We start from the raw sequence: 21,614 nt of genomic DNA, 5'->3' as shown, positions 1-21,614 counted from the left end.
ACCCGAGCGCTTCACAGGAAGGAAGGAAGAAAGGATCGCCGCGCTTTCGTCCCAAAGCACAGGTCGCGGAACCGGAGGCCGCCCCATCCTCACGTCCTCCGGCCTTGACGGAGCCCTCCGGAACCAGCACCAGCCGGCCTTTGCCGTCCGGGGAAGTCTTTGTTTCCTCCTCCGGCCGGCCATGTCGCCGTAACGGCCGGAGAGCCTCTGGTCACATTTTCCAGGTATGTCTCGTCGCTTCATTTCTTTGGCAAAGCGGGAAGAGAAAGACACTGTCGTCTGTCCGTCAACATTTCAAAAGGGAGTTGTGTTTCAATGGCCCATCTAGATTTGACTCGGGTACAAAGGGTGGCGTAGGGAGTGGCCGCACGCGGGAAAGCTTGACAGCGGAAGTAGCCAGTTGAAACTTGTTGACTTATTGTTGCTTTGACAAAAAAGATTTTATTTATTTTTTATTTTCCTTTCCAGCCGTACCATATGAAGAAGCGGGTGTAAAATGGGATCCGCCGAGTCCTGCTTTGGCCGTCTGCGTGGGGGGCCGCCAAAGAAAGGTAGGAACTATTGATATTCTGCCTCTCTCTCCGTTGGTTTGCACCATTTTGTTGTTTTGGGATGTGAGCAGAAGAGGAGCGTCTCTTGCGAGCCCACGACCGAAATTTCAACCTGTCTTACCACTACGCCGTGAGTAGCCAGCCCGGACTTTTTTGGAAGGAGCCCGTGCCTCCTCACTCACTCTCCACTTGTTCCCTCTTCAGAATAATGCCATCAAAACGTCCAAATATAACATCTTCACCTTCCTGCCACTGAATCTTTTTGAGCAGTTCAGGAGGCTTGCCAACAGCTACTTCCTCTTCCTCTTTATACTTCAGGTAGGCCCAAAAATGCCAAGCCGTGCCGTCTGTAAAACGCACAGAATGTTTGAAGGTGTGCCGCTCCCGCGCAGCTCATCCCACAAATCGCCTCGCTCTCCTGGTTCACCACGGCCGTCCCCCTGGTGTTGGTGCTCTCCATCACGGCCATCAAGGATGCCTCGGACGACCTGGTGAGCGCTCGCTCGCCGGAGTCCCGCCGGGGAGGCGGGAGAGGGTTTCCGCCGTGGTTGATGGGGTGGTGTCGTCGGACTGAAACAGAACCGGCACAGATGCGACAGGCAAGTCAACAACCGCAAAGTCAGCGTCCTTCTGGACGGAGCGTGAGTAAAGCGTTAAAAAGCCGGCGGCAAATCCAATGGGGCCACGATGTCGCCATCTCCCCGCTCACTTTTGCCAGACTGCAAAATGAAAAGTGGATGAACGTTCAAGTGGGAGACGTCATCAAGTTGGAAAATAACCAGTTTGTCACCGTGAGTTGGGGAGGGGCGCTGTGACTAGACGGCTGTCCGGCTACCCGCCCACCCGCCCACCGTTTTCGCCCAATCTTTCTTCCCCAGGCCGACCTTCTCTTGCTCTCCAGCAGCGAACCCCTCAATCTGGTCTACGTGGAGACGGCAGAACTGGACGGGTGAGCGGCTGGCCCGCCGTTGGGCTCGGCGGCGTTCCCTTCTTTACCCCCCCCACGCTTCTTGTGGTCTCCCCCCCTCCCTCAAGGGAAACCAACCTGAAGGTGAAACAGGCCCTGTCCGTGACGGGCCAGATGGGAGACCGCGTGGAGGCGCTGGCCAGCTTTGCCGGTGAGAATTCCGCCTTTTGAGAGAGACAGAGAGAGGGCCCCTCCCTCTTTTTGAGAGGCTTCCCGTCCACCTTCCCCAGGCCAAGTCCGCTGCGAAGCCCCCAATAACCGTCTGGACAAGTTTAAAGGGACGCTGGCCGTGGACGGGCAGACGTATTCCTTGGACAATGACAAAGTGCTCCTGCGCGGCTGCACTTTGAGAAACACCGACTGGTGCTTTGGCCTGGTCATCTTTGGAGGTAAGAGCAGGCCAAAGTTGGAGCGACGGAGCACTCCGCTCCTCCAGAGTCCCTATCCAGTCTGGGAGAGGGAGCGGACGGGAGCTCCGGAGGACCCACGTTGGATAAGCCAATGGAATTCCTCCTTTTCGCAGGTCCCGACACCAAACTGATGCAGAACAGCGGAAAGACCACGTTCAAGCGCACCAGCGTGGATCACCTCATGAACGTCTTGGTGCTTTGCGTGAGTTTCCTTTCACGGCCTTTTGCCAAGGTCACTTTGCTCCATTGGCGGTCAACCTCTTCCCTCCTTCAGATCTTTGGCTTCCTGGCCTCCATGTGCTCCGTTCTGACGGTGGGCAACGCCATCTGGGAGACGCTGGAAGGCTGCCCCTTCACGGCCTTCCTCCCCCGAGAAGCCGGCGTGGACGGGCCGCTCTCCTCCTTCCTCTCCTTCTGGTCTTACGTCATCGTCCTCAACACGGTGGTGCCCATATCCCTCTACGTCAGGTAGGCCGGGGCTCCCCGTCCGTCCGGCGACCCGGTGAAACCCCTGCTCGCTCTTCCTCAGCGTGGAGATCATCCGCCTGGGGAACAGTTTCTACATCGACTGGGACCGCAAGATGTACTACCCCAAGAGGGACACGCCGGCTCAGGCCAGGACCACCACTCTGAACGAAGAGCTGGGCCAGATCAAGTACATCTTCAGCGACAAGACGGGCACCCTCACGCAAAACATCATGGCCTTTGACAAGTGTTCCATCAACGGGAAAAATTACGGTCGATCCGTCACCGCCGGAGACACGGACCAAAGCTCCGTCCGCTGATCTCCATTTTTTTTTTAAAGGGGAACTCTTGGACCCTTTGGGTCAGAGGCTGGAAATAACCGAGGTGAGTGGTACAGATACTTCCGGGTGGGTCTTTTGGGTCCAACTTTGTCTAACCCTTCCGCAGAAGACCCCCAAGGTGGACTTCTCCTGGAACCGGCTGGCCGATCCAAAGTTCCTCTTCCACGACGGGCGCTTGGTCCAAGACGTCCGGGAGGGCCACCCGGAGGCCCGGGCTTTCTTCCGTTTGTTGGCCCTGTGTCACACGGTCATGCCCGAAGAGAAGCGAGAGGGTGAGTCGGCGGCGTCGTCGACTGAAAGGTGGGAGGTGGGCCCCCCCGACCCCCCATCTGACCGCCCCCTCCAACGCTGGCCAGGGGAACTTCACTACCAGGCCCAGTCCCCCGACGAAGGCGCCCTGGTCACCGCCGCCAGAAACTTTGGATTCGTCTTCCGTTCACGCACGCCGGAGAGCGTCACGCTGGTGGAGATGGGCCAGGAGGTGGTCTACCAACTCTTGGCCGTTCTGGACTTCAACAACGTGCGCAAGAGGATGTCCGTCATAGGTGAGGCCGCCACGCCCTTTTTCTCATCGGGCGCGGAAAAGGAGGACCCCCTCCCGGGCTTTGGGCCGAAATGTCTCCATCCTTCCGCCGTGATTTTCCCAGTGCGGAACCCCCAGGGCCAGTTGACCCTGTACTGCAAAGGAGCCGACACCATCGTCTACGAGAGGCTCCACGACAGCTGCGGCAAACTCATGGGCGTCACCACCGGACATCTCAACGTGAGTGCGTCCGTCGTCCGTCCGCCCGTGGGAAAGCCGGCCGGCTCCCCGGATGACGGCGAATGCGCGCTTCAGGAATACGCCGGCGACGGTCTTCGCACTTTGGTTCTGGCTTACAAGCACTTGGACGAGGGCCACGTGGAGGAGTGGATGGCACGTCACCACCTGGCCAGCACCGCCATGGAGGACAGAGAGGACAAACTGGAGGAACTGTACGAAGAGATGGAAAAAGACATGTTGGTGGGTCTCAACACGCCACCTCCATTCGAAATGACAAAATTGACCAGACGCTCTTCCGTTTACGACAGCTTCTCGGAGCCACCGCCGTGGAAGACAAGTTGCAAGATGGCGTCCCGCAGACCATTGAGCAGCTGGCCAAAGCCAACATCAAAATCTGGGTGCTGACTGGAGATAAACAGGGTGCTTGTTTATTTTTGGGGGGGGGGACCATCCCTGAGGTCAACGTGGCCTGACCAAAACCTTGACTCTTTCTTGTCCCTCCTCCCAGAGACGGCGGAGAACATTGGCTATTCCTGCAACATGCTGCGAGAGGACATGAAGGACATTTTCGTGGTGTCGGCCAACACGCCCGACGGAGTGGAGGAGGAGCTGGTGTAAGCGCCGCAGCGCCGCAGCGCCAACACGGCTACTTTTAGCGCCACAGCGCCAACACGGCTACTTGTAGCGCCGGCCCGCTCCTCACTCTGATCCCCAATCCCAGCTCGGCCCGGAGGAAAATGTGTCCGGCGGCGGCCGAGGCGCCCACCGTGGACGAGAGCCGCTCGGGCCTCTTGTGGCTTGGGGTGACGCGAAGCGTGCCCGACGACCGAGCCGACGGAGAATACGCCCTGGTTATCAACGGACACAGTCTGGTGAGGAAGAAAAAAAAAGAGCTTTCCTTTACGGGCCGCGGCCGCCGCCGTCTGTTCGCCGCTCCTCTGACGGCCGCTCCTTTTTGCGCTCTGGCTTCTCCAGGCCTTGGCCCTGGAGAAGGGTTTGGAGTTGGAACTGCTGAGGACGGCGTGCCTGTGCCAAACGGTCATCTGCTGCCGGGTCACCCCGCTGCAAAAGGCCCAGGTGGTTGAGCTGGTCAAGAAGTACAAGCAGGCCGTGACCCTGGCCATCGGCGACGGGGCCAACGACGTCAGCATGATCAAGGGTAGGCCGGGTCCGGGTACCGCTCCCGTCACGCTCACGCCTCCGGCAAACTCCCGCTTTTACTCTTCCCCCACAGCGGCTCACATCGGCGTGGGCATCAGCGGTCTGGAGGGCACGCAAGCCGTCTTGGCCAGCGACTTTTCCTTTGCCCAGTTCCGCTACCTGCAGCGCCTCCTGCTGGTGCACGGGCGCTGGTCCTACCTGCGCATGTGCAACTTTCTCAAGTACTTTTTTTACAAGAACTTCACCTTCACCTTGGTGCATTTCTGGTACGCCTTCTTCTGCGGCTTCTCGGCGCAGGTGAGGGGAGAGGGGAGGGGGGCGGTGGCGGCGGCGGCGCCCATTGCCACGGATCCATTGCCTTGTCGTTCCACAGACCGTGTACGACGAGTGGTTCATCACATTGTACAACCTGGTGTACACGGCCCTTCCCGTCCTGGGCCTGAGTCTCTTGGACCAGGTAGGCCGCCACGGCGGACGGCCTTGCCCGATGGGCCGCACCCCAACACTTTCCTCTGGATCTGGCAGGACGTGGACGACCGCTGGAGCTTCCGCTGCCCGCAGCTGTACTCGCCGGGACCCGGGAACCTTTACTTCAACAAGAAGGTGTTTGTCCGCTGCGTGCTCCACAGCTGCTACAGTTCCCTGGTCCTCTTCTTCATCCCGTGGGCGGCCACGCGCGACACGGTCAGGGACGACGGCAAGGACCTGGCCGATTACCAGTCCTTTGCCTTGCTGGCGCAGACCTGTCTGCTGGCCGTGGTCAGTCTCCAGGTGAGCAAGTCTGTCCCCGCCTGCCGTCCGTCCGCCTTGACCCCCCCCCCCCTGGCCAACTGAGTACTTTGCCTTTGCCAGCTGTGTTTGGACACCCACTACTGGACGGCGCTCAACCAGTTCTTTGTGTGGGGCAGCCTGTCCGTCTACTTTGCCACCACCTTCACCATGTTCAGCAACGGCATGTTCCTCATCTTCACCTCCACGTTCCCGTTCGTCGGTAAGTCGGGAAGGCCCCGTGATTTTGCGGTCCGCCACCTGAGCTCAACCCCCCCCCCCCTCACAGGAACGGCCAGGAACTCGCTGAACCAACCCAACGTGTGGCTGGTTGTCCTCTTGACCACGCTCCTGTGCATCGTGCCGGTGGTGGCTTTCCGTTTCTTTCTCATTCAGCTCCGGCCCAGCGTCAACGACAAGGTACGTCCCCGGCGGATCCCAGCTGGCGTGTCGCACACACACTCATTCCAACCCTTTCCCCCCACCCCATCCCCCAAGGTGAGAAATAAGGTGCGCAAGGAGGCCTTACCGGCCCCCGCCCAGCGGCGCCCGCCGGTCAGGCGAATCAGCACCAGGCGATCGGGCTACGCCTTTTCCCACGCCCAAGGCTACGGAGAGCTGGTGACGTCCCGCAGGTTCCTGCTCAAGCGCCCCCTGAAGAGCCGGCCTGCCCTTTTCCCGCAAACAGACTCTCCCCTGGCCGCCAACCTGCCGCAACACTACCGGGCCGTCGGAGAGGGGGCGGAGCCACCGGCCCAGCCGGCCGCCCGCTAGTCGTGGCGGAAGACAAATTGGCTTTGTAAGTAGCATGTTTTGCCAAGTACCACTGACGGACGGCGTCGCGTCTTAAACCCTGCCTTTGCTTTTTCGCAGCCGCTCAAGTGGAGGAACGCGGCGGCGGCGTCTGCAACGGTTGGTCGCGGACGCGTGCGTACGGATCCGAAACCAACGGCGTTCCCCACCCACCGTGGGCAGCGAGGGGAAAGCAGATGCGTGTGGTGGGCCCGCGCCTTCACCACCAAGAAGAGGATACCCTGCTCCAAATGATTTTTGTAGGAAAAGGAACACTTGGAAAAGGCTAACTTGGAAATAAACCAAAGAGCACGTCGTCAAACATTGCATTGTTTTCAATTGGGGACAACAAACCCCAGCCTTTTGCCAGCCTTTGGTGACCAAAGAGGGTGAGTGAAACTTTTCTTTCCGGGGTTAACAAGAGAGAGAGCGCACGTGTGGCGCTCGGTGTCCGTTTTAAGCCCGCTGGCTAAATAAAGGATTAGCCTCGACCTTTGAAAGTGGGCGCCAGTAGGAGGAGGAAAGGGGGGGGTCGTCATTTCACCAGAGCCAAGATGGCTCCCCTTACCACCACTCGGTCATTAAACCCGGTGCTGGTTACGATTGGAAGTGTGCCCAATGATACTGACATATTGCTCTCTTTGATTTTCTTTCTGCAGGATGAAAACAAGTTGCCGATGACTTGAAGCCCACGACGCTACGTACGTACGTACGTACGTATCCATTCACCTTTGTCACTTGTATGTGTAGAAAAGACTTGTGTTTTGTTGTGCTGACCGTCGGGGCAAAGTCTGCTTTCTTTGCTCTAAAGTGGCCGAGGCAACCTTTTGAATCCCACGTGACAAGTCCCGGTGAAGGTTGTTGATCCCACAAAAGTAAAGGCTACCGGAGTCACAAAAAAGGCGGCCCCACCCCTCAAGTAAAAATAAACCGGCAGTCAATTGAACTTTCAAAAGAGCAGGCTTTTATTGAATACATATCTTGACATTCCTCCAATATTAAGAGTGCAACATTGCATACTATTCAAAATACTCCAGTAGAACTCAGTCGTGGTTGGGCTGTGATATATATGTATATAACAAGGCACTAGTAAGAATGAAACATGCTGTTGTGAACTTTTTAAAAAAAGGCAGCAGCCTTCTCGTCTACAATATCTCCATTTATTGCTTTATTTGCCAAATTCAAGGAGAATAGCCGAGTAGTCAGTGAGCTTGTCTCCCTCCCTCCATTTAGGTGGCATCAACGCCACTGCATCCTGTGGTCACCCAGATGCAGTGGCGTGGCACGGAGCGGTAAACTTGTTTGCCGCTCAAGGGTGGCCCCACCTTTTGACCACGGGCAGCTCTGGCCCACGTCCCGTGTGGAGCAGGCGGTCGGCGCATTCTTCCCAGCGGCGCACCCGGCCCCCTTCCACCACCACAAACTTCCAGTGCACGCGGGTGTCGGGCGGAAGGGCCACGGCGCCCGCCCAGTGGCCGTCGCCGTGGCCTTCCAGCGGGACAAACTCCTCCCAGTTGCCCAGCTCCCGCCGGTCCCCCGTCACGGCCAAGGTCTGCGAGGGCCAAGGGGTGACGTAGTGCAGGCGGAAGGTGACGCGGACCCCTTGGCTTTCCCGCTGGCCGGGATCCCATTCTTCTTGGGCGGCGTTGTTGATCCGGGGCGCCTCGTCCGCCATCCACTCGTTCAGCTCCATGGTGGCCTCCATGATGTTTATCTCCGTCTTTGCGCGGCCCCCCTCATCCTCCGGGTCGTCTCCGTTCTCCGATTTCTCTTGGGCCGGCGGTCCGGCGGCGGGCCGTGCCGCTCGATCCGTGGCAACGACAGCAAAGGGATTTTGGGGATCCGCCACGTCGGGACTGGCGGCCATGCTGGAGATGCCGCTTTCTTCCCCTCCGCCTCCGCCGCCACCCGCGTCGTCCCCCTTCGGCTCAAAGGGGGGAAGGCAAATCTGGAGCTCCAGCGGCTCGCTCCCATCTCGTGGAGCGTGGGCCGCCCAGGAAAAAGGCTGTGCGCCCTGGTGATTGGGTCGTTGGCGAGACGCCGGCTCCTCTTCCTCCTCTTCCTCCTCATCATTACTTTTACCAACGCTGCTAGAAACCGTGACGACGCTTGCTTCTTTCAACGTAGGGTGAGCATCTTCATTGACATCTGACATGATTGGAGTTTCTTCCAGGTCCACATTGGCCACCTCAGAGTCGGCACCTGACGTATTGTTGCTGCCGAAAGGTGGCGTACTCCCATCGTCTTCACTGCCCACCACGGAATGGAAACTCTCTTCTGTCCTCTTTTGGTCAGGAAGGACGTCGGTCTCTCCGCCCGCCCGCGGCCAATCACCCGGCGGAGCGTCGGAATCGTCTGAACCGGATTGGGTCGCCAGAATAGGTTTGGCCTGGTTCTCTTTCTCTTCAGTCAAGACGGCAACTTCCTCTTCTTCTGTGGCGGGCCAATGGGGGGAGGCTTGCGCGCCGTCTTGCTCCATGGCGGTGGCCTCCTTTGCGCTCTGCTCTGTTAAAACGGCGGGCTCTTCCGTTACGCCGGGCACCGCCGTTCCAGGCTCTGCACTGGTTTGCTGGACTTGCTCCAGATCTTCCTCCACTGTAACAACGGATGGAAGCGTCTGCTTGAAGTGCAGCGGGCGACTGGATAAAGACCCAGCGTGGTCCTCTGATGCGTGCGTCCTCTGGTCACAATGATCCCGCTGCGGCTGGTCCACCTGAAGAGGAAAACATTCACCGTGAGGCCTTTTTGGAGCGGCCTACGTACGGCGTTTGGGTTCTTACTTCTCTGCGGCAGAGGTGAGCCTCCTTCAAAGTTTCTCCTGAAATCTCTCCTTCCTTTATTCCATCTTCTTTGGCGTGCAGGTGGGAAATGGCGGCGGCAGTGACGGTGACAGAGGCAGCAGGAACGGGCTCCTCATTTGGGGGGTTCTTTCTCACGGCCGGGGCGGGAACACGTCGGCCCAAACGCCTCACGGGTAATGTTTCCCTCTTGGGGTGCACGCAGCGGTGAGTCTGCTCCGCCTCTTTGACCACCTGGCACACGCCTACAACATAAGGTCAGACGTGTATAGCACAAAGTGTCGTACTCTTGTTCCAATAGGGGGGGGGGGGGGGGGACAAACAAGCTAATCATATGTGGATCAATTAAAGCCAATACTATCCTCTGAAAATGACCCATTTCAATGTCTGTAGTGTGCTTTTCCCACAAGAACCCTGAGAACAGGTGGGCGTATTCCGAATAATAAGCCAGGGTTGGACATTGTTCAAATGAGCCAGCGTGCGGTGCGGTGCGGTGCGGTGCTTGCATGGCATTTTGTTAATACCTGTTGAGGGCGTTTGCGGTTCTGTTCCGGCTGGCTCGCTGGTCTTTGGCTCGGTTCGGTCGCTCCTACCCCGGACGGCCCGGTAGATGACGAAGGCCGCCAGCGCGGACAGCAGGGCGAAGAGGGCCATGGCCACGACGGGACCGTGTCGACCGATCACGCACAAGAGAGACTCCAGATCGACGCGACGCTCGGCCGCCACGGCGTCGCTGCCTTTAAAAGCCATGCTTGTTCTAAAGGTCGCACTGGACGTGACGTGACGTGACGCTATCCGATGTGACGTGAGGTGACGCAATCCGATCCGATCCCTTGGCCCGCTTCTGACAGCTGAGATGAGAACGCAAGACGATGGAAGGAAGGAACGAAGGAAGGAAGCACACGGCTTTGCAGCTTCAGGTGCCTGTCATTGGTGGGTGACGTCACAGGGAGCTTCACACTCATTGATTAAACAAAACAACAACAACAACAAAAACGTTCACACGACCTGGATCTTCGATTTGAAGTACACGCATTGCTTTGGCTTTTGCCAACGTCAAGCATTTCCCTTGCGTTGCAGAAGCTCGCAAACAACATCCTTGATCGCCGTTAAATTTACATTTTTTTTCCCAGCACGACCAACACTAGAAAACGTACGTCTAAATACTAAGTGGTATTGAACGAGGGTCGCCAGAAGAATAGTGACAAATGGAGACGTGTTATTACGTCAATGGGTCCAGAGTCACACTACCATCTTGTGGACACACGGCATACTACGCCAAAATAACTGCTCTCTAATCGTTTTGTGTTTGGTGGCTTAAGGTCCGTCCCCCTGGTGACCAATTGTATTTCGTCCTATGGTTCTAATGAGGCATATTTTTGGACACCCGCCGAACTAAGACCCACCTTCTTTCTCAGGCCACATGTGACATGTTTATCGTCTTCTCCCTTTTAAAATGTCGTCTGTGCGTGCATACGCAAGTAAGTATGACGTTAATATGTGTGTTATTCGTGTGCATAAATATCAACGTTTGTAACAATTAGAATGACTTTTTTGCCTATGCTAGCCTGTTCGCCTAACACGAATACATTAAGTGATGGGCAACTCATGTGGCTATTTAAAAGGCGCTGAGGCCTTGTGGCCAGCAGGGGGGCCGCAAGGCTAATGAAATGTTGAGCGGAACCAGGCAACGTAAACGTTACATATTACTCTATTATAAATATTCATCCTAAAAAAAGATGAAACATTCAATTCGAATCCATTTCTTTAGGGGTAGCGTAGTCACACCATTCTCCCCTTAATACACCCCCTTTAAAAATGAGGAGATATTCATTTTGTTTTGTCTTCTGCAGGGCGCGTCTCATCCTTCCCTCCTTTCCATCCAGTCAAATGTCCGTCTGCCGAGGAAGGGCGTCGCCTTGGCAACCCTGGCCGGGCGGGGGACCATCAAGGGACGCGGTGAGTGAACCTTCCACATTTTTATTCCCCCCGGAAAAGCACACGGTGCGCTCTTGATGCATTTGCTGTACGGTACGATGTTTGAGCCCTTCATTTTGGCCGTCATTACGTCAGACCAGTTTTAAAGTAGTCCAAAGCGGCTTGTGATTCACCCTTGTAAAAGCGGCGCGCTCTACTTTGAAGCCCGAAAAGCAATAGTCAGTGGCCACCCAACGACACCAAGTCAAGTCGTCCCAATGAAACACAGCTCATAGTCAGATGACATCAAGGAAAGGAGAGGATTTTTTTTCTCTCTCTCTTTTGTATTTTCGAGTGGCGTCCGGGTTACGTTATGTTACCGGCCAGCACGGAATCCCAACACTATAAAATGTGGTTGAGAAAAGGTCAAATTTGATCAAGCCTGCGGGTGGGGGGGCGCTTTTAGTGTATCGCGAGCAGCTGTTTAGTTTAGCGTGCAAGCTTGTCCTCACTTGCCAATGGACTCTTACTCTTTCCAGATGTCTTTTTTGGCATGGATTTGTGCAGCGATCCATTTTTTTGTCCGCATGTGTTGCTTGATAGTTTCATCTTTTTCCCCTCGTCAGCGTGAAAGTTGTTCGCCGGCTTCGCGCCGCCGCACTCTTGTTGCTTAGAGTGCGTCTTTTTTTTTTTCTCCACGAAGTCCCGCCTCATCTGGGAGCAAATCGGCACTCTGGCTAAATTGTGGATGGGGCAGCCATCTTTTCCAGACCTGTAAAAATGTCCGACCGTTGGGTGGAGCCAAGGTGACGGATCAGATGGAGAGATTGAGGTCCCCCTTTTGAGCGTGGCGTGGCACTTGCTTGGCTTCCTGTGCCACGTGAAAAATGTTCATCTGTTTCTTAGTGTGGGTGGGCCTTGAATGAGGCTTTTTTTTCTCTTCTAACTCCGCATACAAAGAATGGCTTCAGTCCCACATTTCCTTGGTGACTTGTAGGGTCTGCTCTATTTGAACGGAGGTGGGTAGACCCATGTCCCCCCTCCCCCTCCGGTGACCCCGGCGTGCACTTCCTGCTCCCAAACTTAGCACCCAGAGAGAAGAGTCCAACAAAGCCGCTCTGTGGCCCGCAAGCGTGCGTTCCCTCAAAGTTGGCCCCTTTGAGGTCAGCGCGTAAGCCGTAAGAAGCCGCCTGCCCCAATCTTCAGACGTGTGGATAAATGCTGCATTTCAAGCACAAATTAGTATGGGAGACAAGTTGACACCATGGATGGATGGATGGATGGATAGACGGATGGTGTAGTGCATCAACTCCACTGATTGTTTCTTTTGCAAAAGCACAGTGACGTGACTACTCTTAGTCAGGATAACACTCCCTCCCTCCCTCCCTCCCTCCCTCCCTCCCTCCCTCCCTCCCTCCCTCCCTCCCTCCCTCCCTCCCTTTGCCCAGAGCATTATTCATATCTGGGCCGCCACCCTCGGTCCAATCGGACTTGGAAGGAAAGGCCGGGCACACAAATGGCCCATCCCGCTCGACACCATTTGGGAAACGGAATATCCCCCGCTTACCGGGGACCCGATCGGGTGACCCGTGTTAAGAAAACAAGCCGGTCGGTCTGCGATGAATTAGTCGGCCAATAACCAAGCGGGAGGGAGGGAGGGAGGGAGGGAGGGCCGCCCTTGTTTGGGGGCTTCCACTCCTTTTCAAAGGGCTGACGTATCCTTTGTGTCGCTCACGGGCGCCGTTAAGCCATTTGTTTGTGTTTTAATAGGCCAATGTGGCCATTGGGAAGGACGTTTGGAGCAATCAAAGCCCCTCCCACTCTGCTCCCATGGCCAGTGGACGGACGCTTTAAGAGCAAGAAATGGATCTGGAAAACGGGACATTCTTTGGGATTGGAAATGCAGCTGGCAGACGTGCAAAGGAAAGCCATGGGATCAGATAATGACTTTGACAGAGGCGTGCTGCTGCTGATGCTGCTGCTTTCTTGCTGACCTCCCATTCAACCTTTGCTATAGAAAGAGGGCCATATTCCCTTTACAATAAATGTGTCTCCCTGGGCTGGTGTGGAGAAGTCCAGCCAGCAGCGCGTTTGTCCGTCTGTGGCCGACCTTCCTTCCCCATAGTCCGTCCGTCCGTCCGGCCCCGTCTTACGAAGGACGCTTTCTCCTTCAATCGCGGCTCACGTCGACGCTGTGGAATTTGTGAGTTGAGGGCGCTTCACCTCTACACTGGCTCCATTCTTCCTCCAAGAGCGAAGGCCCCTAGATAATACGTGAACTTCTCAACTTGGAAGACTGAGCCCTTTTGGATGGGGAGGGAGGGAGGGGGGCTCTTTCCTTTTCACACTTTAAGGCAGCACCCATCCCAACCCGTCCCACCTCTTCTGTTGCACGTGGGCGGGTGAGCTGACCCTTAGCCAACGGCGAGGTCATCGGAGCCAGACGGAGAGCACACACGCCCCTTTGACCTTGGTCACACGCTCCGTCCGTCGTTCCGGCGCTCTCTGGCGCTTACTTCTGAACCGTGTTCCTAACGATAGGCTTTGACGCTGGGCGATCTGGCGCCCTTGACCTTTTTCAATCAAGTTGTGCGCTTCCACCCCTTTGATGGGGAAAGTACAAGCAGTCTTCTGTGTGTTGCTCGTCACAAATTCTTAACATAGCACAAAGAAGGCCACGCCACGCGTGCACGGCGACTTTCTGGTAAAGCAGATGTCCGTGACCACACACGCGTGCGTCCACAAAGGCAGCCACGGCCGCGGCCACGGTGGTTTGTGGCGTGACGTGCCATACCCGGGAGGCACTTTGAACACGCCTTTTGTCATTTGGGCCTCCGAGGAAGCGCCAAATCATTCAAAGTGGCCTCTTTGGAGCTCCACCGCAACGTCGGCCCGCCGGCGCACTGGCTCGGTCCGAAGGAGGATTCTGGAACTTGGCTCGGGAGCGACGTGACGTCACAGCATTTCTTGTCACGATCCCATGGGCGTTTGTCAAGTGGCGTCCTCTCATGACACGTCAAAATGCCACTCCCATCGTCCTCTCATGACAACAACCCCCCCCCCCCCCCCCCCTGCTCTTTCTTCTCACTGAAGATGCAGCCAAAATGAAGAGCTCGCCAACCCACCCACCCGCCCGCCATATGTGTGTTTGTGTGTTTGTTTGTGACTCTTCTCTCCTTCAAGGGATTCCAATGGCAGGCCCGTCTCCATTTCCACAAATCCAGTCCATACCGACATCATGAGAGAGGAAATAGTTTCCCGCTTGCTATGGTCTGGGCTCAAATGTCCTTCTTGATTTTGTCCTCCGTTGCTGTCTTTGTCCCTGGGGACGGACAGGTCAAGGTATATTTTTCTTGCAACACCACCCGTGTTTTTTCTTCAAGTGAGCCGTAAGCCAGAAAACGGGGAAAAAGGAGCCGTGAGAAGGTCCCGAAAGGCGTGCGATGTGCCACAACCCCAAAAAGTCACACTTGGAAAAGTCCAGCACCAACAACAAAAAACAAAAAAACCATTGGAGTACGGAGGAATGAGTGGCCAGCTTTTTTGAAAACGTAAGGTCTATTTTGCAGGAAAGGGCGGGGGAGAACGCCAAGAGGATGCGGAGGCAGGAAGGAAAAGGAGGGATGGCAAAAGTGCTGAGCTGCCCGTGCCGTGTCGTGCATTCAAAACAGACAAGTTTCAAGGGGTGAGAGAGAGAGAGAGAGAGAGAGCAGACTGGGACCAGGAACACCATTTTGAAAGCTGGGCCAAAACAGAGAGACGTCAGGAAGGAAGGTGTGCTCGCTTGTGCTGGTGTCTCCACCTTTTTTGGCCGCTCTCGGCGGCCGCTACTTAAAAAGTAATTGGTTCCCGATGTCAACCTAAGCTTTCTAGATGGCCAAAGAAAAAGGCCTCTGTGTATCCACCTGAAGTCTTTTTTTTTTTTCTTCTTCCCCTCCATCTTGATCTTGGATCCCTGCTCCTTCCTTCTCATGAACAACTGCAGCAGGGAAGCACATGTGCTCTCCTTAATGTGAATGCCCTCCAAACGGCAAAAGTCACCTCATTGATTAAGCACAACTATAAAGTGCAGCTCTTGGACTAAATTGCCACCGTTGCCATTGGTAAACTTGCTCTCTCTCTCCTTCCAATGAATGTGTTCTGCCCTTGTTTTGTCTCCTTTTCTACTTGGATGCAATTGAAGGCTCATCAAATGTTGTTGTGGCTTGACACTTTTAGGCCATTTTCCATTTGTAGCTCTCCCCAAGGCCCGTGTCAGCCGGTGGCTCCGCACTTTGCTCCAGCGGTCCCATAAAAAGTGTCCGTCATCACGCGGCTCACGGATTGGACCCCGCCTCCCGCCCCCCGCCCCGGAGCTCTCGGCCAGTTGACTCAAGATGGAAGATCCACGGATGTTGTCCTTTGACGGACTGGACGATGTGGGAAAAGGCCGGGCTTCCCAGCGATGACTGTATTTGCTGATTTCAAGCAGACGCAATTGACCGTCTCCGTGGCCGGCCGGGGAGCGCAAGAAGAGTAAGTCCGGGCACTCTTGTTTATATCCATTTATTTTCAATGCGCTGCACGCAACATGCTGTCTTTGGAGTGAAGCTAAAAGGAAGGAAATGCAGGCGCGACTTTTTGCCGCCCGCTATTTGGAGCCGTGAACTAAAAGCAAAGATCTGGCGACATTGCTGGCCAAGTCACGAGCCAGCGTCTGGCTGGCGGGCTGGCGGGGGAGGATCTGCCTGTCGGGACTGTGGCCCGCTCTCCGCCCTACGGGTAATGCTGCGTGCGATAAGATCGAGAGAGAGACAGACGGGAGATTAGCCAGGCTAAAGGCCACAAAACAAGGTCGTAAAAGGCAGAGCGAAGGCCGTTTGGAGGCGGCCTCCCTCCCTCCCTCCCTCCCTCCCTCCCTCACCCGTTGTCGAGATTCCCATTGCTTCCTCCTCTGCTCGGACTCCATCACGTTGTGGAAGTCGTGCTCGGATCGGAGGACCAACTCCTTGGGACCGGCCTCGCCGTCGGCGCCGTCGTCCCCTCCTCTCTGAGCCCGGAGGACCTTTTCGCGCTTGGTCTCGCGTTCCAACATCTAAGATGCCAGGCAGAAGAAGAAGAAAAAAAAAACAATTGTCCTTCCAAAGAATTATTGTGCTCTGCTTTCCTCCCACCTCCCCCAGAAGCTCCTGCTCGTTGTGCTGTGGGCTGGAAAGTCCCGATTTGATCTCGATGAGCGTGGCGATGCCCTCCTGAGAGCCGCATGCCAGCCTGCTTCCGCCCTGGTGCACGTTGATGCTGGACAGGGCTTCGTCTCGCACCTGGGGAGAGCCGCGCCCGTACGTTTAGCCGGGATCCGCCCCCGACGGGATCCGCCCCCGACGGGAACCCCCGGCGTCGCCCATCACCTTGACCGATAGAGTGGGATCGTTCTGTTTGAACAAGATGTCCCAGATGTCCAGTACGCCGTCCATCTTGACGGTGAAGAAGACGGAGGGTCTGACGGGACTCCAGCAGCCGTCCGTCAGGTAGTCCGCCTGGTGCCTGGTAGGCCAGAGAGAAAGAGAAAGGAGGCTCGATGAGGACCAGAAGAAGAAGAGGACCCATCCCAATCCTTTTTTTTTGACCTGGTCCACATGACGGCCGTCTCCTTGACGTCCTGCGACCAAATGCGGGCGCCCCAGTCTCCCACCGTCAGGAAGTTTTGGGAAAAGAAGGGGCTCCTCTGGATGGCGTAGACGGGTCCGTGGTGGCCATCGTAGGTGCAGACGATTTTCTCGCCGGCGCTCTTGCCCGCCCTGTCGCAGTACACCACGGCCCCCTGTTCCGTCCCCGCCAGGAAGGTGTCCGGCTGCTTTGCGCACAGGGATTTTAGTCGGGGGGGGGGGATTTTTCTGCCCGGGCAAGCCGCAGACAGACGCAGACCGTGGACTGGTCGTACGCCAGAGAGATGGCCCCCAGCGCCGTTTCCAGGTTTTCCTTCCGACTCAGGTCCAGGACCAGCCTGTCCGTGGGCTGGCTCAGCTGCCGGGAGTCCCACCATAGGATCTGTGGGAAAGAGACGGCGGGCTGGAGCGACGGGCGGGAGCGACGGGCGGGAGCGACGGGCGGGAGCGACGGGCGGGAGCGACGGGCGGGAGCGACGTGCCCGCCGACGGCCCTCTGGGATTCCCAACCTGTCCGTCGGTGGAGGCGGAGAAGGCCTCCGTCCCGGTGGGGGATGGCAACCACACGATCTTGTAGACGGGATCCGTGTGACACCCTTCCAGAGGCGTACGCGCCGCCGGACTCTTGCCGTTTCGGGCGTCCCACAAGGCTGGGAGGAGACAAAAGTCAAATCCGTCGAGAAGAAGGAGGAGCCGGCGGGAGCGCGACGGCGAGCCACCGATTTGCCCGTTGACGCAGCCGCTGAAGATGGAGTGCATGTCGTCGGGGTTGTAATCCAGGCAGATGAGTTGACTTGTGGAATGGAGGGTCACGTAAGGTTGGGTGGGGTTTTCTGCAAAAAGGTGCTGCTTTCACACACACACACACACACCAGTAGCATTCTCACAGACTTTTTTTCCCACTTGGACTCACCAATGTCCCAGATGTAAGATTCTTGGCTCATGCCCAAATGGGCTTTGTCCGTCTGAAGGTAGCAGTAGGCGGCCGCCAGGTGGTTGCCGCCGTTGGGTTGCCAGGACAGGCAGGTCACGTGGCGTTTCACGTGGTGCGGGTCCCTGACCCCCAACCCTTTTTCAATACCCAATGTGCCCCCGACCCGACCCGAGCCAAGCCGGCCTTACCTGTATACGTTGGCCACCTTTACAGACGGCGCTTCCTGAACCTCGTCCAGCATGTCTTCATCCCTGAAGTATTCCTGGTAGATATCCACCGCATTATTCTGTCCCACGCACTGTCCTATGACCTGGACCGTAGAATAGAATCTGACAAAAGAGCGTGTGGAAGCCGGTCGACCGGCCACCAAAGGTGAGTTACCGTGCCCAACACCATGACGCTGTTCATGTAGATCTCGTCCTTCTCCACCTTCTTCCGAAAGCGGATGGTCTGTTCCATCTCCAGGTGGTTGATATCTTTGGGCCACCCGCCTTCCACGTGATTGATTCCTTGGTTGTCGTACTCGAACCTCTTGGTGTTGACCTGGACGGAGACGGGCGTCATCGGCCGGCGCCCTCCGCCCGGGCCGGATCTCCGGATCTCCGGCTCACCTCGTGCTCGGACATCTCCCAGCAGCCCTGGACGCCCAGGTCTCTGGTTTCCTTGATCACAAACTGCGACGCCAGCTTGGGGTTGGGGGGGACGTCCACCAGCAGCTCCTGGCGGTCCGAAAAGAGACACTGGCGCCCGAACTCGCTGCGCAGCTTGACGTATTCGTGGAGGATGTCCATCCGGTTGTCCAAATCACCGCGACCTTGGATTGGAGAGAGCAAATGGAAAAGTTCTCCTCGTGGCCAAATGCACTTGTTTGCAAAAAGGACCAATAAGCTAGCTGATGAATTTGACTTTGTAATAAAGAGAGATCCATCACAGAGATGAACATCGTGTCAAAGAAGGCACTGGTGACAGCATTGGTGATGCCATGGACGACATCTTTATCTTTCTTTGTTTTTCCATTCAACCACTTTCCATTGTGGGGCCGTCCAGCGTTTGGCCAGCCAATTTGTGTCCCTGGTCACCGTTTACCGTTTTGTGCCTTTAACACGTCGTTAGGCCCGAGTAGGCCCGCCCGCTCGCCCGCTCGCCCGCTTAAGCGCTGGCAGATGGCGCGCCTGCCGTTGCCGCCGCCGCCGTTGGCAGACGTAGGCAAATGTCTGGAAGGCAAATGCTTTCTTGAGAAAGCCTGTTACAGCCGCATGTCGCAGACGGGAAGAAGTATTCCACTGATTTTAAAAAAAATAGAAGGTTAATAGCTAAGGAATATAGTCTCTCTTCTGTTCTTTTTTTTCTTCTCTCTTTTTTTCTCTATTCCCCCTCCTGTCCGTCTCTCTGGCTTTCCAGACCTCCCTCCTCCTTTCCTGTTGCTCTCGTTTAACAAGTTACTGGGGGGGGGGGGCAGAGGCGGGCTCTTGGGGGGTCACATGTGTTTCCAATTAAGCTCTGGGGGGGAAAAAGAGAAAAAGAGAAAAAGAGAAAAGGGGAAAAAGGGAACAACTCACAAGTGCGGCCCACTTTGATAAATTCCTTTGCCTTCGCACACAGACACAAAACAGCTTCTCCAAATGTGCGGCTTGTCAAAAGCATGAAAGATGTCTTCCGTCATTTCCACGGACAGACGATATTAGCTCACTCGTTTTGCATTGGCGTGACGTATAAAATAGGGGCATTTGTGGCGCCCCGACTTGAAACGCTCCACGCGTCATCCATCCCAGATAAGGTGCAACCGTTTGGACCCGCTTTTAGTGATGACACTAAATAGATCAAAGAGAAAAAAATGTCTTCTTGATAAGTAAGTCAAAAGGTCTTTACGGCTCTCCCGTAAAAAAACGGATTGCCAATAAATTGTGGAGGATCTTTAAGGTGTACGTAGAATTGACACTTTTTTTTGTTCACCAAGCGTTGTTATTTTTCATGAATTTAATTTGACATTCCGTGTATTTTTGGTTCAAAACGGGCAGGACATGGAAAGAGTTTCAGGCACCACTCGCATTTGTTTGTTTGTTTTTTTCACTCTGACACACACGGCAAAGTGACTTGATTTACCCCTGCCGTTTTTCCACTACCAAGCTTGGGTGACGTCACATGCAGACTACCATCTCCCTTCCCAGCTAGGGTGGCGGGGGAGGGAAGGAAGGAGGGAGGGAGGGAGGGAGGGACACAACGAGAAAGAGAGAGTGAAAGAGAGGGAGAGCGAGAGGGAGCAGGCACCAGAAGAACATCAAGCCAATTCACTTTCCTCAACTTTGTGCAGGAAAGAAGGAGCGCGGCGTGTGTTTATTTGGACGCACAATGAAACTTCCTGGCTTCTTCCTGCTGGATCGAGACTCCTCGTCGCTCCTTTGACCGGAGGGAGAGAGGGCGGGCGGCCGGCTTGCCCGTACTCTGGCAATTTCAGCCCGCTCTGAACATCCGTCGTGGACTATTCCGCTCGCCACCTCAAGACACACGGTGAGTCAAAAAGCTCGTCATCTTCTTCTAAAGGAGGGAAACTGGGGGGCGAGGGGGGAAGGGTTTACTTTCACATCTATTCTCCCTTGACCAATGTGGCAACTTTGACACGGGGGTCCTACCTGCCACGTAGACCAGCCGGCGTCGGCTTCCCGTCCGAGTACGTCTGGTAAAACCGAGCGCCGACGGCGGCCAGATAAGGCCGCTTTGTGCGCCGGCCGGCCGGCCGGCCGGCCGCTGGGGAAGAAAAAAAAGGGTGATGCGGAAGCGCCAGGCCGCTGATTCCGTCTGGCTCGGAATCTGGGCTAAAAGTAAAGACTTGCATTTTTAGTCAATGTCCCAAACACTTGGCCAGTCAAAGTAAACATCAAGTCACGGCCTTTCAAGTCAAATGGCGCTCGATCATGCCCCTCTCATGCCAAGATGCCAAGTTCCCTCCCGCTTGCATTCCAGCCATTCCGCTCCAGATTGCCTTCTCTTTCAAGCAGGTGGGCGCTCGCTCCACTTGCATTTTGGATCAAATCTGCCCTGTCTGCTCTCCCTCGTCTTTTAATGGAAACCTAGTCACGTGACATTTGTGGCCGTGTAGGTGCCGGTCTCGCCGTGTCATTGAGTGTAACTTGTGACCGAAAGCATCGCGGCTTGATTGGAGCCGAGCACGTTAGTTCGTTCCTAAAAATATGGAGTGAAAACACGCCCTGACCTCCCTCCTCAGATAGCAACAGTGTTTTCCTTTTCCTCCCCGGTAAACAAAGTTTTTCCACACCGCCTCCACTTGGTCACGGTGTTTGGAAGCCGACCAATGTCGCGTGCGCTTCAAGGAGGAGGAGGAGGAGGCGGCTCCCCAAAGGCGGCTCCCCAAGGGCGGCCCCCCAAGGGCGGCCCCCCAAGGGCGGCCCACGGACGCCGGCCGGCCACTCGCTCACTTGAGAAGAAAAATCTTAGTCAATTGCGGGTCCGGGTGACTAAATTGTGGCTAGCGTTGACTCAATGTTGGCTGCTGTTTATTAAACATTGGCCACTCTTGTCCAAACTGTGGCTATGGAGGTGGAGATGGCAACTTTTTTTTTCTTCCCTCCCTCTAGCCTGGCACCCGTCCAATAGTTGTCCTAGGGACAAGCCCTCTCGAGAGCGCACCACGTGCCGCCGCCGCCGTCGTCGTAGTAGCCGCGGCGAGGTGTATCGTAGGATGACGCGGCGCCCGGCCCGGCGTGACTGGCCTCCGACTCTCAATCCGTCCCTTGTGTTCAAGTCTGCCAGTAGTAATGGGCCCAGCCTACGCGCGCCAGGGTGCGACAACGTCACGGAACGGCCAAGTGCTATGAATGTACGCTACTGTACCGTAGCGCGCCGCCTCGCCGGCCGCCCGTGTATTCTGGGACGTCTCCGGGCTTCCCGCGGCCGGGGAATGCCAACAATGCGCCCATTGTGCCCACCCCACCGGGGACGGACGTGAAAAACATTGGCCGCGCCGGGCCGGGGTGGGAGAGGCCGCCAGATGGGCGTCGCCAACGTAAACAGCGTGGGCCCCTAAAGGTTAGCGCCTGCACTTTGCCGCCCCAGACCACCGCCACTCATTGTTCCGCCGACGGGC

General features: G+C 56.2%; 4 protein-coding genes across 15 annotated transcripts in view; 2 read left to right on the top strand and 2 right to left on the bottom strand.

Annotated features, from left to right (window-relative positions):
• The first annotated feature begins 58 nt into the window (after nt 1–58).
• Nucleotides 59–6,540, top strand: LOC144210684 (phospholipid-transporting ATPase ID-like). Of its 2 annotated transcripts, none has more exons than XM_077737468.1 (29): nt 59–224; nt 469–551; nt 623–681; nt 756–869; nt 944–1,042; nt 1,131–1,192; nt 1,270–1,342; nt 1,430–1,500; nt 1,587–1,669; nt 1,749–1,907; nt 2,042–2,130; nt 2,203–2,396; nt 2,458–2,666; nt 2,734–2,777; nt 2,844–3,006; nt 3,091–3,279; nt 3,382–3,497; nt 3,573–3,737; nt 3,806–3,917; nt 4,006–4,111; nt 4,219–4,369; nt 4,473–4,656; nt 4,732–4,955; nt 5,032–5,115; nt 5,184–5,429; nt 5,511–5,649; nt 5,716–5,846; nt 5,925–6,225; nt 6,300–6,540. In XM_077737468.1, the coding sequence occupies exons 2-28, from the start codon at nt 497–499 to the stop codon at nt 6,198–6,200; spliced, it is 3,597 nt and encodes a 1,198-aa protein (XP_077593594.1). In that variant the 5' UTR covers nt 59–224; nt 469–496; the 3' UTR covers nt 6,201–6,225; nt 6,300–6,540. The 2 variants fall into 2 exon arrangements, with proteins under 2 accessions (XP_077593594.1, XP_077593592.1); XM_077737466.1 differs by having other exon boundaries at nt 2,841–3,006.
• Nucleotides 6,541–7,159: 619 nt separating this feature from the next.
• stbd1 (starch binding domain 1) lies at nt 7,160–9,766 on the bottom strand. The gene is made up of 3 exons (XM_077737930.1): nt 9,541–9,766; nt 8,999–9,261; nt 7,160–8,931 (listed from the first exon to the last, which is right to left on the bottom strand). Exons 1-3 carry the CDS (start codon nt 9,764–9,766, stop codon nt 7,528–7,530), a joined length of 1,893 nt encoding a protein of 630 aa, XP_077594056.1. The 3' UTR covers nt 7,160–7,527.
• Nucleotides 9,616–21,614, top strand: part of lpar1 (lysophosphatidic acid receptor 1) — a 16,471-nt gene continuing 4,472 nt past the window's right edge. Inside the window, exons 1-3 of one of the 6 annotated variants that reach the window (XM_077737525.1) lie at nt 9,616–9,936; nt 10,870–10,975; nt 19,824–20,020. The gene's annotated coding sequence lies outside the window, so the exon portion shown is untranslated. Of the gene's footprint in view, nt 9,950–10,033; nt 10,498–10,562; nt 10,709–10,869; nt 10,976–15,123; nt 15,449–18,639; nt 18,818–19,823; nt 20,021–21,614 lie in introns of those variants that run through there. The other 5 variants (XM_077737520.1, XM_077737521.1, XM_077737522.1 and 2 more) reach the window with 5 other exon arrangements.
• Nucleotides 15,465–20,278, bottom strand: LOC144210689 (dynein axonemal intermediate chain 2-like). 6 transcript variants are annotated; one of them, XM_077737489.1, is made up of 15 exons: nt 20,143–20,278; nt 19,861–20,061; nt 19,072–19,323; nt 18,124–18,326; nt 17,894–18,055; nt 17,701–17,822; nt 17,492–17,634; nt 17,298–17,411; nt 17,035–17,228; nt 16,838–16,982; nt 16,540–16,766; nt 16,321–16,456; nt 16,087–16,233; nt 15,837–16,007; nt 15,465–15,700 (listed from the first exon to the last, which is right to left on the bottom strand). In XM_077737489.1, the coding sequence occupies exons 3-15, from the start codon at nt 19,154–19,156 to the stop codon at nt 15,564–15,566; spliced, it is 1,986 nt and encodes a 661-aa protein (XP_077593615.1). In that variant the 5' UTR covers nt 19,157–19,323; nt 19,861–20,061; nt 20,143–20,278; the 3' UTR covers nt 15,465–15,563. The 6 variants fall into 6 exon arrangements, with proteins under 6 accessions (XP_077593615.1, XP_077593616.1, XP_077593618.1 ...); XM_077737490.1 differs by having other exon boundaries at nt 16,540–16,763; nt 20,143–20,277; XM_077737492.1 differs by having other exon boundaries at nt 16,838–16,960; nt 17,089–17,228; nt 20,143–20,275.

The sequence above is a fragment of the Stigmatopora nigra genome, chromosome 17, assembly GCF_051989575.1.
Source record: "Stigmatopora nigra isolate UIUO_SnigA chromosome 17, RoL_Snig_1.1, whole genome shotgun sequence".
In the NCBI taxonomy this organism is placed as follows: Eukaryota; Metazoa; Chordata; class Actinopteri; order Syngnathiformes; family Syngnathidae; genus Stigmatopora; species Stigmatopora nigra.
The sequence above is the reverse complement of the archived record's forward strand: the minus strand, read 5'-3'. Positions and strand labels throughout refer to the sequence as shown.